Source organism: Hetaerina americana, unplaced genomic scaffold (assembly GCF_022747635.1).
Source record: "Hetaerina americana unplaced genomic scaffold, ioHetAmer1.1.p SCAF_9, whole genome shotgun sequence".
Taxonomy (NCBI): domain Eukaryota; kingdom Metazoa; phylum Arthropoda; class Insecta; order Odonata; family Calopterygidae; genus Hetaerina; species Hetaerina americana.
Genome location: NW_027287538.1, coordinates 44,070,317 through 44,087,291, shown reverse-complemented (window position 1 = coordinate 44,087,291; position 16,975 = coordinate 44,070,317). Strand labels below are relative to the sequence as shown.

Below are 16,975 nucleotides of genomic sequence, written 5' to 3'. Positions count from 1 at the left end.
GAAAATACAATTTTATTACATCACGATGGTAGGATAATAATCTCGTATCTTTTTTCAATCAAAATCATTGCTAAAAAGAGAAAACATACAATTCCAGACTGGCAGCCATCGAGATAAAAAAAATACCCATAAATATGAATAGAGAAGAAGAAATCTCTTTCCATAGTGCTTGAAAGAGAGTCCCTTTTGGAAGAACTAATCAGTAAGCAGCTATTCGCAGTACACGGTCAAAACTTCAATGGGACACCTTCGACTTGAAGATGTTGGTTGGAAAATTAGCGGAACTGTTGCCAACAATGACAACGTACACGTTGAAGACCCGAAAAATTGAGATAATTAATTTTTTAGATAGAAAATTACAGTTTAAAAGGAGGGGCTCATCAATTAATCCCACAATACTAGGAAGTCTATCAAAATTAATCGACAATGGCATTCCTTAGTGATAAAATCATTTAAGAGAGGTTTGTGAAATTAGTAATTTCGACAAATTATTTGAGAAAGAGAATTTCGACGGAAGTGTCGCTTTGTTTACAGTGCTGAGAGTAAAGTCCTTAAAAGTTAACGTATCGCGTGTATTTACGTTAAAACCTGCCACATTTTTACTCAATAATAATGTGATGGAAGATCTTTATGGTGTTCACACCTCACTATTCCATGGGGGATTGCTATAGCGTCACATTTATAAACAAGGGAGAGTTCGTGCTTTCTGTCAATGGCCAAGCACAGAGGCGGAGCGAATCCCAGGTGTGCAGGTGTTTAAATACACAGAACAGATTACTTGGAGCGATAGGAAGGCAAAGAGAACGGATTTCGGGAGCAGCGGTTCTTCTATTTTAATATATATGACGAGGGAAGAGTGAGATACCATTTAATTTTTCGCTCAGTTTACGTATTTAGCCGACCGCGGCTTCGAGGCTAACACGATATTATTAAGACCCTTGATGTTTCGATAGAACAGGTTTCCTCGACACCATGGTCGACTAAACTGTGAAGCTGTGGGGAAAATCAAAAGGTTCATAAAAATCTTGCATGGAGTCATTCCAATAGGAACAGAATGATTTATTTTTATATAATAACTAGGGAAGATAATCATATTCCCAAAAAAAAAAAATCAACATCTTTTATATGTATTCATACATATTTTAAATCATAATTGTAGCATTTTTTTACTTATCAAAATGTCTTACAGTTTAAATTTGTGCGCCTTTCCTTCTTCGTGTCCATTTCCTTTAAACTATGCATAATGGCTGCACATAATCCGACATATAGATTAATATGTACGGATTTAAAATTTCAATTTATCCTTCTATTTACGAGTCCGATCATAGGAAGAATAAAATATACTACAAGTTCATGAGATGGATGATAACAAAACAATAAAATACATAGGTTTAGATTTATTGACTCCGCTGTATGAGTACATTTAGGCCTCATGATCTAATTTTTATTCTAAGCATCACTTGGTCACTTGTATGTAGATTTTTATGACGACATGATGTAAAATTTTAACTCTCAGATTGAATGAGCATATAATGTAATATTCCTATTTTAAGGATGGATCTATAGTTTCAATATCTGATTGTGAACCATCCAAGTTCTATTGGGGTAAAGGCTAGCAGTCTTGTTCAGTAGCTCTATTTGACCTAAACACTCCAGGGACGAGAGAAAGGTTAACTCAAAATAAAAGATGCACAATCTACTGCCAAGGGTTACGATTATTTTCAATACGAAATGTACCCTTACCTATGTATATTAAGATACATATAAATGACTTCACCCACATGAAAATCCTCTTGGAGTACTTACATATGAAAAAATCCTACCGATCTAAATATGTATATGAGGGGCAGTCAAACGAAAACCGAACACACACTAAAATAACCAGGTAGCGCACCAACAAGGGCATAAACCCAACAACTGCGTACGCCTGTGAGTTGTCACTATGGAGTTCTCCTACCAGAGCGATGGCAGTCTCGATACGTAAAAAGCTAGCTTTTAGCGGACTTTGCGTTGTGGAGGGTCCTCGATTTTCATTTGACTGCCACTATTAAATAAGAAATAAAATATGAAATCCCGACCAAATTTATAAACATTTGTTCACTTAATAATTGCTTTTGCATAGTTCCCGTTTTAAATATACTACCTTGATCAAAAAGTTCCCGGAATAACCACCGTGTGGCGCTCCCATCGTTCCGATTTGAGTTCTGTTTTTTTTGTTAAATTGGTACATCTGTTGTTGATATTCCCTTTAAATCTTAGTGTCATAACTTGACATTTGCAAAAGTTACGTAGCCAAGAGTACATCTATCTCTGTGTGTGTTGGCGATTTTTTGCAATTGCAGACAGAAATGGATTTAAATTTGCAACAACGAACTTGTATTAAATTTTGCGTAAAAAACGGATTTAGTGGCGCACGGACGTTGGAAATGTTGGAAAAGTGTTTCGGCAACGATTCTCTAAAAAAAACGGTCGTTTACCAGTGGCACGAGCGGTTCAGAAGTGGTCGTGAGTCAATCGAAGATGATGAACGCAGTGGCAGACCATCGACATCGAAAGTCGGTGAAAAAATTGATAAAGTAAAAGAAATGTTGGTCAATAACCGCAAATTAACCATCAGAGAAATAGCGGAGGACTTGAACATTGCCTATGGATCCGCCCAAGACATTGTGGTTAATGATTTGGGTTTCCGTCGTGTAGCAGCAAAGTTGGCCTCAATTTCATGCAAAAAAGAGACCGTGTTGACGTCGCAAAAGACATGATTTGCGAGGCTGAATCCGATCCCACATTCATCAAAAGGATCATTACTGGAGACGAGACGTGGGTTTATGAGTACGACACGCAATCCAGACATCAGGCAAGTGAATGGCGTTCACCAAATGAGCCGAGACCAAAAAAACCACGTCGTTTTCAGTCAAAAAAGAAGGCAATGCTGACGGTTTTCATGGATTACAACGGTGTAGTGCATCATGAATTTTTGCCAGAAGGCCAGACAGTAAACAAAGAGTATTATTTGGGCGTTATGAGACGTTTGCGTGAAGCAATTCGCCGAAAGAGACCAGAAATGTGGGCAGAAAACTCGTGGATTTTGCACCATGATAACGCACCGTCGCACAGTGCTATCATTATTCGTAATTTTTTGACGAAAAATGCTACAAATACCATCCAACAGCCACCGAATTCACCTGATTTGGCTCCCTGTGACTTCTTTCTGTTCAATCGAGTTAAAAAACCATTACGGGGAACGCGTTTTAGCAGCCGAGAGGAAGTAATGGAAAAATCGCAGGAAGCACTGATGGACATACCGAAAACCGAATATAAAAAATGTTTCGAGGATTGGATCAAGCGCTGGCATAAGTGTGTTGCAGTCGATGGGGATTACTTTGAAGGGGACAATATAGATTTAGATGAATAAACTTGTATTTTTAATTTTCTGAATAAATTCCGGGAAATTTTTGATCAAGGTAGTATACTCTTGTCATCTACTTTACCAAGGGAATGATGCATCAGTTCACAAATTCATTATATACTTTAATTAACCTACTTATATATTCTCTTTTCATGAACCCACGAGTATATTCTCGAAAATAAGCTAATACATATGGCTCCCGAAAATATCATACTCAAGGGTACCGTTTTTAATCAATTGTTACAAAGAAATAACCGCGATATCTGGATAAAATGTATTCTGCTTTATTGATCATTATGTTCATAATATTGTAAATTGAAGCCATTAATGTTGATTCGTTCAGTTTCAGGAAGTCATCGATTGAAATAACGCTGTATGGATAAGGCAGAGACTTGCAGTGTGATTAGGTTCTTTCATTTGAAAGGCTGCAGTACCCGGCAAATCCACGATGAAATGGTGGCTATTTATGGAAACTATAGCCCGTCATATGGCACAGTTGTGAGGTGGGAAAGGAATTTTCAAACTGGCCACATGTCCGTCACAGACGATCGAAGAAGTGGAAGGCCATCACTCCCGGAATTTGTTGATAAGGAGAAGAAAGTGGAAGACTTTTTCCTATTTGATCGAAGAGCAACCATCCAAATGACCGCGAGTAGAACTGATCTTACTTATGGCAGTGTGTGGAAAATTATTCACGAAGAACTGCCCATGTGAAAGGTGTCAGCACGCTGGATTTCACGACTACTGACGCATTTTCAGAAGCAAATATGGGGCGTATTACAATGGCGAACACCTGGCGACCGGCAAACAAAACGATGTGGCTTTAAAAGTTTGCCCCGACCACCCTATTCCCCCGATCTCGCCCCAAGCAAATTTTTCTTCTTCCCATAACTCAAAAAACTAGTGCAGATTTGGCAGCACAAATAATGTCATTCCAAAGGTTTCCGACCAATTCTGCTGATTTCTACAATTACGACCTTCGAAATGTCACGAAGCGCTGGGAGAAAAGTATAGCATCCGACTGTGACTATGTAGAGAAGTCTTAAGAATAAAAAATAAAAATTAGGTTTCAATCTCTATTATTTTTCAGTCACAATTAAAAGCTTAAAATGCGTAAGTGGTACATGGACGGAAAAAAGAGAGATATTCTAAGTATTTAGCCAAAAAAATTTAAATTCTTCATCTCGTTTACTCCTACTACACTGCCGCCGAATTTCTTAACTACACAAAAAGAAGCATAGTGTACACATGAAAAAAAGGAGGAAGAGGTAGAAGATTATGTAGATCATCAGCTTGATAAGATGAGAATATGATCGCATAAATATTGTGAAAATCAATAGATTGCCTTAGTTAAGACAGCATTAGGAAAATGTTAAGGCTAAACTTTTAAATGATGAACTATCATTTTCGCCGAATCTACCCGAAATATTTCTATTACAAATAATTCCTGTACCTCCAAGACAAACTACAAGACGATTGAATTACGGGCTGACAACCTCTTATGAATGGAAGCAAAGCATCTATCCATCTCACAAATAAGGTGTTGGGACAAACAGGCATAAAAACTCAACATTCAATTAAGAATTCGGAAAACAGTTTCCTGTTACTTTATTTTGCAAAAGATACAGTCATAAAAATGTCTAAAAAAATATTTTTTTTAGGGTAATGGTGGGTTAAGTCTTCTCTTTGGAAATGCATACCGACATCCGTAAACAAAATAAAATACGTGTCTCGTAAATGCGTGGCTGGGTGAAGGTGAATGTCGTACTTTTCCCATGTTGAATCACCCGCTGTGATGGAGGAAGTTGTGTTAAATATTCACCACACTTATATCCAATATGGATTAACGGATTCAAGACCTTTAGGAAAAATCACCTCCGTCAACTCTCGAATGTTTTCTTCCATAAAGGATCTGAAATTGGCAATGCTATTGAACTGGCGCAGCGCACATGAGGAATTTCCATCTTCCATGAACTCCCTGTGAGCGTCGCGCGCAGAATTTTCGACATCCGATTCGATACCATCGGAATCTAGTCTGAGATATGGTGCGAAGAACGTTCCAATGATGACACCGAACGGTTGATACTCCCCGCGTAGATCCGTCTTCAGGTCATCCAGAGAAATAGGCATGTGGTCGTGATTGATAGCCCTCAGGGTCCGCGCTAACGACGAGTGATACTCGGAAATTAAGAGGTCAAAGTGTTGTTCCCTTATTGACCTGTGCGTGGAAGTATAGAGGAAAAATAGCAGGTCGACGCCGGGGTGACAGTATCTGGTAAGCTGCAGGTCCAATAGTTTTACGTCTACGGGTTTCCCACTACCACCTTCTCCCTCGTACCGAAACAACATATTGTTAAACCAGAGATCCCCGTGGTTGGCAACATTCCAGCCCGACAGGCTTCCCTTCACCGACTTGCTCAGGATGGACCAAAGTTTCCCAAGCGCTTTTCCTAGCAAACCGGACTCCGCCGCCTCCCTCGTCAGGCCGCTCATCTGCTTGGCCATGCTTAGTATCACTTCCAGGCGCTTCTCGACCACCCCGAGGAATATAGGTGGCTCCTGACCGGGATCACTGATGTACCACATCACGTCTCGTTTCATCTCTGGAATAATGCCCGTCACGCTAACGTCGGGCGACAGCAGGAGCGTCTCGGCAACGGATGCTGCACCGTATAGCAGGCGGCACCTCTTAAGACGCCGGATGATGGCCGGCAGCAATGCCCGGCCGCGGTCGACTAGTCTGTCTAGAGATCCGCCCAAGTGAAACCAAGTGTCCGCCCGATGTACAAGACGCTCCAGCCAACCTATAGCTGGACCAGGAAGAAGAGCCTGCACTCCTTCAGCCAGAGCGTGGAATCTACCGATAGCCCTCATGACGACCATTAAATGGTCAAGATCGAGGCCGTGGACCTGCATTAAAGAAGTGAGGCCGTATGAGATGAATCTGTCGAAAACAACTATGCTACACCACAAAATAATTAGCCCATAATTGCGCTGCAGGTTGCTAGGGGCTGCGAGATCCTCAAATATATATTAACACGCAATGTAAATTCAACGAGGTAAACGTGTCGAAGTACGAAAGAAGGATATTATCTTTCTCATTCAATCATTGCTAATCACTGATATAGGACAATTCGATTGGATGACCAGTTCTTTTCATGGATCGTGCTTTTTAGGAAAAACCATATCATATCCTTGATTCGCTAGATGTGTAATGCTTAGAAAGTACTTTTTCAAGTACATTTTGTGGGTCAATTTTTCATATAACCCGCCACTCACAGGGTTTTACATATACTTAACAAAATCTTTGAGCCCTTCGATCCGGTATTTGATATATTTTTCAGGTATTTTTTACTTGTGAATACCTACGGGGGTTGATAATCCCCTAACTCCTACTGAATGGGATGGAAAAATAAACCCTCGAGATGCTCCTCTGCTTGACCTTGAGAAATCTAATTCCTCTGCCCACTAAGTGGAAAGCTGCTGCTTGACCCCAGAGCAATAACATCTTCATTTGCTGCCTAACCGACGGGAGAAGATGAAAAGCGAGTAACATTCGATCCCAATGCCATGGAACTGACTCAATATAGGTTATGAAGACACTCCGGATAGAAAAATAGACAGGTCTTGAGGCCCTGCGTAGGCAATCTTACCACTACATTTACCTCATCAAGGGCCCATCGGTGACGTATTACGAAAAATTTAATACTCACAAATGTTAACGTTACCTTTGGAGTAGGACCGATCATTACAACACAACACCTACAGCTACGAAAATGACTATGGATTTTTGAATCTGCAAATCTATTTAAATTCCCCCTTTGAACGCCATCGCACTTAATACGAAAGAAAAATTATGAAACGCTTGAGAGCCAGGTAAATAAATATTGCAGCTATTACAGACAAAGAAGAAACTAAAAGGAGGGAGGAACAGGAGATTACTTAACGATAAATTGAGGTTTCCCAATAATTTCCTCTAAAAACATTCAAAAACTAAAGACATTTACATCGGTCATCGCTTCCCACATTCTATTCACCCTTTCTACATTCCCTGATATTCATACCCCTACCACATGAACCACCTATCCCTAATGCCCCCTGCCACACACCCTAGCGGTGGCTTGCAGGGGACATAAATAAATAAATAAATGGCGAAAATGATTCGGCGGTTAGTCGCCTCCCCTATTAACTGCTTTAAGCAGGATACATATCAAACTACGTATATGCGAAGCGCCAAAGTTAATGGGCGGGTTGAATCAAAATTCAATTTTTTCTATTCTATACTAAATGATGCCCTGAAAGCCACCGTTAAGGCGTGCGATAGGGGATGATTACTTACCAGTCATAAAACATAAAGCATTAAGTTTTTCTTAATTTATAGTTAAAAGATACGTGTTTCTGTATAACAATTCAACTAAAGAAGAACATAATAACCACAATTACATGCACCCCGATAACTAAGTAAAATACACTTCTCTAAGCATACGATAGGAGCTGTAGGTAACAAGAAGGACAATAGCCAAAGCGAGATGAGATAAAGACAACACACACTGGGTCATTAAAAATGAAAAGATAAAAATATTTTCCCTCCCTAGCGCGGTCGGATAATGTTTTACTGATTACTTATCGTTCGTGGGAAAAATTACATCTTAAATCTAGCCGCTCTACACTTGATCTCTATAATTTTACTGACGCGATCTCCCCTAAAGAAATGCGATGGGGCTAATAATACATTTTCGACATCATCGCTAAAGAGACCTCCTTCCAATTAATGTAAGGGATATAATCTGTAATTTAACCTCCACTCCCGGAGTGATTTCCAGCCTAGTTCCTCTAATCGCCTGCATATTCTCCTCATTTTATCATAAAAACGTTTAACAAATCTAATTTCTCTACGCTGCACGCGATCCAATTCCATGAGGATAAACTGGCGCATATTTCAAATGAGGCCTAACTACGGAAAGAAACCACTGCTTTTTAACCTTTCCGTCACATTTGCCCAGTAATCTTCTAATAAATCCTAATTTTTCAATAGCTTGCCTACATAATAACCCCTGAGTATATTTCACACAAGAGAGGAATACCTGAATATTTAAACGAGTCCACACTTTCCATTTCGATATTCCTGATGAAATAGGCATTCGGAAGGGAACTACTCTTATTCCAAAAATTCGTCACAACGCACTTTTTAAAAATCTATTTCTAATTCCTAAAAATTTCCAAGGGTCGCCACAAAATGAGCCGTATTCAGATATTTATAATCCCCGTTTTTATAAAAGTAAATTTTTCTTTGGAGCTTTTTACTTCTGACCCCATATAGGAAAACTTGACATTTACTGTACTGCGGTCACTTATCCCTTCATTAGTTTCTACATTATCTACCTTTTTGTGTACTTTAGTTTGCTAACAAATCAAGAATATTATCGCCGCTAATTGGTGAAGTGACAAGTTGATGAAATGGAGTTCAACATAGAGGAAATGTAATAACAACTCGCAGGTATATTTGTCCTTAACCCCTGTTTTAAAACTATGTGTGCTCCTATCAATAGGGCAGGCCAAGAATGGATGGCCACTTGGTGGCGAGGACTGTGCTTCCTTCACGTCAAACATCACATTCCTGTGCCTTTGGAATAAAGGCAGAGACAAGTAGTGGCAACTATGTGCAGCAATACTTCAGAATCCCCGGCTTCAAGAAATAACATCCAGTTTTAAAACATTCCTCCAGATAATTTCCTGAATCCTAGTCGAATTGGGATCTCTCTTTCTTCTTTGCTATTACACAAACTTAATCTACTTCTAAATTGTCTTTTACTAAGTTGTTGTTTTGTAAACTGACGAGTTTACGTTCTGAAATGACAGAATGTTTTCTGAGTCCTCGGGGTAATTCCTTATTAATCATTGTCTTCATTTTTTCCCATTGAGAGAGATTCCATTTTCTCCCTATACGTATTACTTGTAATTTCAAATCATCCCTGGACGAGCAATGTAATCACGGTATACTTGAAATTAATTGGACCTCTAAATACATAATAGGGGTTCTCGCTCTGTCCTGTCCTTCCGTCTCCCTTGGGTCGTTCCGATGCATTGCATTTGAGTAATTTAGCTACAATGGATACAAACGGTACCAAGAAATCTTAGGTATAAGTGCATTTATGAAAAGTCAGGAAGATTCTGAAATGCTCTTTGAAACGGGCGGGCAAGCATTTCTTCACTGACGACTATATGTTGCTCTTTCTAATGGTAAATCCAGCCTGATCTAACTACACACCCTTAGGTAGTAAGCATTATCCTGAGATCGACGACCAATTTAAATGCAATCATTAAAAGCAGAGTTATAGTAAATAAGAAATTTACCTTTGAAATTAAGTGAGGCAATCGATATCCTTTGTCACAGAGGTCCTCCAGAAAGATGACGTCGCCTTCTCCGCCTTTGCCCTTGGAAGCGTGGAGAAAATCAGGAAGAGGCAGTTCGAGGTGGTCTTCGTCTTCCCCGGAATGCGCCAGAGTTCGGATCACTCGAAACATGATTGGAACAAATGTTTCGTAAAAGGCTCTCTCTCTCTCAAATACTCGGCAGGATTTGACGATGTCCGACTGTAACCCATTCAGGGGCATCCTCTTGAGAATTAAGGAGGCTCGGTGCCTCTTCGGGTCACCATCGCAGCGGTAGAGGACTCGTACCCTCGTGACAAGCGACAGGAATCCTTCCAAGGCTTCCGCTTTCCCGTCAACCTCCGCTTCTATCAATTCTACTTCGCAAAAGAGCGTCGTCTTGAAGAAGTTTAAATTCTTCACGGCGTTGTATAGAGCGGATTTATCGAAATGTTGAAGTTCTTGGAAGCCCACGACATCCATCTTTGCTCTGTGGAATGTAGTGGATCAGGTCATGAAAAACTTTGAACGGAGTAGATCCAAGTCCATCGACGCTACTGAAACGTTCAAGAAGAAAGAAAGATTGCGTTAAATGACGTGATGGAGTTCAAATGGAATCTAATTCGGCCTTAGACATGGCACTAAACTTGTGCGTATCGTATGCAGTTTTTAAAAATTAAGCTAGGTTAATATTCCCTGGTGACCAGTACATCCCAGCGATTATTGCCGCAGCATTGAAGGATCGTGTAGCAATGCCGAATCATACAGGGTCCGTACAGTAAGTATCGGGACTGGTTCCAAAAATCAAAATTTTTTGCTTTTATCATTATAATTACTTAATAATTTTCAAAATACATTACTCCTGCATCAATACAATTAGTTCGGCGCGTCTGTCACTCGTCAAAACCCCGATGGAAGTCGGTTTCCGGAAGACTGTCGAGAGCCTTTGTCGTCGCCGCTTGAACCGCCTCGATGGAGTCGAACCGATATCCTTTGAGCTCCTTTTGGGCTTTTCTTTGAGGTAATAACGTTGTCGAGAAAATCTTTATCTTCCTGGACGTAGTCCAAATATCTTGCGAAAGTTTCACCCGCGACAGTTTTTGTTCCTCGCTCAAGAATTTCGGCACCAGCTTCGCGCACACTTTCCTCATCGCAAGATCCTCTGTTACAATGGTGAGGATGGTTCCGACTGAAAGACCGGTCTCCTCACTGATAAGGGCGATGGGTAAATGCCTGTCAGAGTCCAAAACGTTTTTCACTTTGGTCACCTGAACATCGGTTCAAGCGGTCGTCGGGCGTCCGACGCGGTGCTTGTCTTCGACGAGCTCCCGGCTTTCCTTAAACATTTTGTCCCACTCACAAACTCTTGTGCGGCTTAAGACATCATCCCCATAAACCTGTTAATGAGTTCAAGAGTCTCCAACGCGGATTTCACGTGTTTAACGCAAAACTTCACAGCGTAGCGTTGCTCGACGGTGCACTCCATGCTGGCGCGACGACACCATATAGAATCACACGTCACAAAAATCCACCTCTTGTCTCAACGCATGCCCGAAGGCGACTGAACTAAAGTGCGCCTGAGTGGTGGGGGACCACTCTGCCGATCCACCATCCACCGCTCCGTTGAGGCAACAGTGAACCAGTCACAATACTTACTGTACGGACCCTGTAAAACCTTTTCACATTCTCTTCTATCTAACTGCATGGCATCCTGCAAGTCACCATCAGGATGTGTGGGAGGGGGTGATGACATACTTGGCATGCGACATCAAAAATTGTCTCTCTTAATTTTTATTATCACCTTTTTTCCTAATCTTACCGTCTGTTACTTCTCGTACTCTTATGAAGGTGGCTAGGACCACCGAAATATACTAGGGAGTTGTTTTAATTTTATTAATTTTTTACAAAAATATTTTATCTCTATATATGCCTGTGCATCGAACATTGATGAAAGCCATAAATGTGTTATCTCTTAAAAATAATATAACCATAAACACAATAATCAAACCGAAGGTCAGTTTGGTAGGTGATAGTAGGGTTCACTAAGTACTAAGCCCGACGGCGTGTGAAATTCACACATCAGGGTAGGTGGGCCAGTTCCTTTCCCTGTACCGGTTATGATTTCCCAGGGAGATCTAATACTCGAAAAATCACATAGTTTGAGATAGCTGCAGGTGATTAGAGAGGCTTGCCCTGAACGAACCGGGTCCCTCCGGTCAGTAGTCCAACACTCTACCCCTGGCCTACCGCGACCTATATATATGTATATATACATACAATGCGTCTAAATTATTTAAATTATATAGAACATGATTGCTACAAGTAAATATATGATGATATCTAAGATCATATTCGGGTTAAAATCAGTCTGGTGTGTATTCACCCCATACCACACACCCTAGCGGTGGCTTGCAGGGTACTAAAATAAATAAAAAAAGTAGATTATACTACTCTACGAAGGTGCAGCAACTAAAGCTAAATTTGATAAAGTCAACACACGTACTAGACTACTTGGAATGAAAAAGAAAAAAATTCCTCCCAGGGCGATCGGACGTTATTCAAATCCCGTATCCTTCGTGGAAAATTGAGATATTAAATACTGTATCTCTGTCATACACTTAGTATATCTAATTAGATGATATGATCTCACCCACCGTACTATGATGGGATTGATACATTTTAAACATCAACACTGAAGAGAACTCCTTCCATTTAATTCACGATTTATTCTAAAATTTATCCTTTGCTCCGTGAGTGATTCCCAAACTAGTTCCGGTTCGCATATTTGTCCATGGTAAGCAAAAATGAAAAGTGTCAAATTCGGGTTTGTTCGAGATAATAAAATCGATATGTGTGTATGAATGTATTAATACACATTAGATCATCTGGAGAGACATCACAGAAGAAAGTTTTAATGTAATGCAGTATAAATATTCGTTTTTTCTACATATTGATCTTAATTGTCAGAGAGAATACTTCTAGTTTAACGTGTTTTCCGCTTGACATGTTCGTTTCCATCAGATGTAAATCAGTACCTCTGGTGGAAAAAGATGGATTTACCCATTCACAAATGAATGCACGTAAATCTACGAACTCACGTTTTTCATATAGGTAGCTAAACAAACGAGAAAAAAACAACAACAGTGTCTGTCAAGCAAAAGAGATAAAAATGGATATACCTTCACAAATGGTCGCGTGTATTTGCTCGCCCAATACAGAGGAAACTCACTGCTGCTGCCTACACCACGCCAAGGTCACAAGGCGACTCAAGGGGACACGGATGACGGGATTAAGGAAAGGGATTTCCGCAGCCAACTCTTTGAAACTATCACAATGTAGCATTATGTACGCGTGACAAATAAGCGCGCGGAACGAAAGGTTAAATGTTTAAGTAGCGTTAGGTGATCATCAATATAATTATTTGTTTCACCACAATATTTTATTTATTTATCACACTCTGATAAAGTGAGGACAAATTATTTGATCATGTATCGCAAACAATTAACAACAATTTAAGAAAGCTCATAAATTACCTGTGAAAATTTTAGCTGTGCTACATTTGGTGTTGAGTTTGTGAGCACTGGAACCATGGCGACGACTAAATGGCCCAGTTAAATCAGTATTATTTTATATTTTATTTTATTTATAAATACCCTGTAAGCCACCGCTAGGGTACGTGGCAGGGGGTGAATACCCACCAGAATAATTTTTCCCCTTACATGACCCTACCGCGGTCGAACAATGTTATCATGATCCCATATCGTTCGAGGAAAAATGACATCTACCTGTTCTACACTTAATCTCTATAATTTTATTAACACGATCTCTCCTAGCGTAGTACGATCGGGGTAATAATAAATTTTCGAAATAACTGCTAAAGAGACCTCCATCCATTTATGCAAGAGATTCAATCTGTAATTTAACCTTCTCCCCGCGAGTGATTCCCAGCCTAGCTGCTCCAATATCTTGGATACGCTACTTAGTTTATCATGACAACGTTTTACAAATCCTGGTCCTCTACGCTGCACGCGATCCAATTCGGCAGTTAATCCTTCTTCGTATGGATCCCATGTACTTGCAGAATATTCTAAATGAGGCCTAACTAATGACCGATAACATTTCTCTTTGACCTTTTCATCGCAATTACCAAGTACTCTTCTAATAAATCCAAATTTTTTGTTAGCTTGTCCAAATATTACCTGTATCTGTTTCACCCAGGAGAGATCGTGAATGAGAATAATGCCTAGGTATTTAATTAAGTCTACACCTTCCATTTCGTTGTTCCGAATGCAGTAGGCGTTCCGGTGGGAATCGCTCTTTTTCCAAAAATGTATGACTGCGCACTTTTTAAAGTTCAATTCTGATTGCCAAGTGTCGCACCAGAGTTGAATAGCATTAAGGTCATCTGGCAAAGCTGCTGTGTCCTCAGAATCACGGATATCACGGTAAACCACTGCATCGTCGGCAAATAAACGTAGCTTACTGGTGACTACGGCGTCAATGTCGTTAACGCAAAGTAGGAATAAAAGAGGTCCGATGACACTTCCCTGGGGAACACCTGAAGTAGCTTCTACTGCATTTGAGCTAACTCCAGCTATCATTACTCTTTGAACCCGACCATTCTATAAGTCTTTAATCAAACCCCGGATATTTGTATCTATGCCATATGCTTCTAGGTTTGCGAGTAATTTACTATGAGATACTTTGTCGAAGGCTCTCTTAAAATCTAGAAAAACCGCGTCCACTGAAACAATGCTCTCTCCCGAAATAAGAATATCATGAGCAAAAAGCGTAAGTTGTGTCGGGCAGGATCTATCCTTTCGGAAACCGTGTTAACTTTTCATCAATAACTCCTGACTATCGAGGTTACTCACGGTCAAACTAGTAGCTATATGTTCCATAACAGAATAAGAATATCATGAGCAAAAAGCGTAAGTTGTGTCGGGCAGGATCTATCCTTTCGGAAACCGTGTTAACTTTTCATCAATAACTCCTGACTATCGAGGTTAATCACGGTCAAACTAGTAGCTATATGTTCCATAACCTTGCACGAGATGGATGCGAGGGAAATAGTACTATAATTTCTCGGTTTCTCCCTGTATCCGTTTTTAAATATTGGTGTTACGTTAGCCGTTTTCCAAAATCTTTAGGAACATTGTGATCTATTAGCGACTTCTTAAATATGATTTCTAGATACGGTGCAACTTCGGACACTCGTTCCTTAAATAAACGACCGGGTATTTCATCAGGCCCGGATGATTTTTTAGGCTTTATATTTTTTAGCATATGCTCTCTTCCATTATTTGAGATTTCAAGTTTGGGTATCGGTTGATCGGCACGATGCGGTAAGCTATCGGAGTTATTCGGTGAGAAACGTTTATTTGCGGAACTGAAATACCGTTGGGCAGTACTTAATGTATTATTTCGTATTTTCACGAAAACGGATAACACTTGGAAAGTGCAGCAATTAATTAAGACACATCGCTATGTAAGATGTACACAAGGTCTATAAAAAAAAATGAGAGTGGTCATTCTACGCGCCAACTGCTCACAATCAGTCAGATGACGCCTTGTAGCTGCGTCTCTGAGAAGTTAAACAACGACTTGCTCTTGGCCCTATCTTCATTTGTCTCTGTACAACAGTGACTTTGTCTGAATTCGCTGACTGCACAAATTCTTGTTTCGGTGAGAATGAAGGCGTTAGAGAAGCAGCGCGTGTGAATTGAATTTTGTTTTGACCTCGGGAAAAGTTCAATTGAACTTTATGCAATGATTCAAGAACCATTCGGCAATAAATCTATGTGTTGGGCACAATGTTTTCGCGGGTAGAAACACTTCCACTCTAGACAAACCTCGACCGATGAAGAACCGAGAACTGGACGACCATCGACGTTAACAATCGACGCCCACGTCAACAGTGTGAATGATTGAGTGCGTTCTTGTGGTCCATTTTGATAATATGGCGTAGGAGTGCCACCAACACAAGAATTCTGGATGAATGATACAGAAATAACTGCTGTTCTCACGAAAAACTAATGTCACATGCGCAATCATATAATAGTCGTAATAGTATTAACATAAAAACACCTATACCATATTCGTTTAAATGACATTAAATGATTTGTGAGGAAAAAAGCCGAAATCGCGTAATTAAAAAAATTAGCACTTTAGAATTGGTCCAAAACAAATTTTAGACCACGTTTAATAAAATTAACAAGATCCTCTCAGAGTATTTAAAAATTGTACATTTACTTCTTAACTGTTTACACACGAATGAGTGCCACAATAATTTCTTCACTTGTCTTTAAAGAATGAATTTAGGCAACACATTGACTAGTTAAGTCACGATCAAACTTTCTTAATGTCACCCTATCCCGTGTTTTTACTCTGTCACCACTGCCGTCCAATCATATGTCATTAACTCTACCGCTAGATCCTCGATGAAATTCCTCTCCTCTTCTCCTGCCACATTCACTTCGTTACTTCCAGTCCCACTCCCTTCCTCTATTATAACCTCAGCATCTGTTCGCCTATTGCCTTTCATCAACCCCATTAATCATTCTCCCGATTGCTGTCCCTCTGACCTCTGTCGATATCCCGTCTTTAACTCCTCCAATCACCACGCTCACTCATTCCTCCAGCTCTAATAACAGGATCCCTTAATGGCATATGAAAGTACCTCCTGGGTAGATAGATAGATAGAGAGATAGGATAGATAGAGGTCTTTATTTGGGCGAATATTTCGGGTACATGGCGTAGAAGGAGGGAGAAAAAGGTTATTTGATATTTCCATATTTTAGTACCCTGAAAGTCACCGCTAGGGTGTGTGGCAGGGGATGAATACGCACCAGACCAACTTTGACCCGATAATGACCCCACCGGGGTCGGACAATGTTGCTCTGATCCATTTTTGTTCGTGGAAAAAATGACATCTTAAATCTATCAGTTCATCACTTAATCTCTCTAATTTTATTGACATGATCTCTCCCAGCGTAGTGCGGAGTACGGGCACGTAGGTTTCACTGGATGGTGCGGAATAAGAAAGGTTTACGCTAAGGATTTCGGATAAATCTCTGGTTTTGGTTCAAAGATTTAGAGTAACACAAGTCATTGGGTTTTTCACAAATCCAGGTTATCCTGGACGTGCCCTCTTTTTGTCAAGAAAGCCGACTGATTCATGAAAGTAATTTATTATAC

General features: G+C 40.1%; 1 protein-coding gene across 1 annotated transcript; it reads right to left on the bottom strand.

The window, feature by feature from the left end:
• Positions 1-5,038: 5,038 nt before the first annotated feature.
• On the bottom strand, positions 5,039-10,327 carry LOC139698889 (uncharacterized). The gene is made up of 2 exons (XM_071597841.1): positions 9,761-10,327; positions 5,039-6,316 (listed from the first exon to the last, which is right to left on the bottom strand). The coding sequence occupies exons 1-2, from the start codon at positions 10,259-10,261 to the stop codon at positions 5,234-5,236; spliced, it is 1,584 nt and encodes a 527-aa protein (XP_071453942.1). The 5' UTR covers positions 10,262-10,327; the 3' UTR covers positions 5,039-5,233.
• Positions 10,328-16,975: the final 6,648 nt, after the last annotated feature.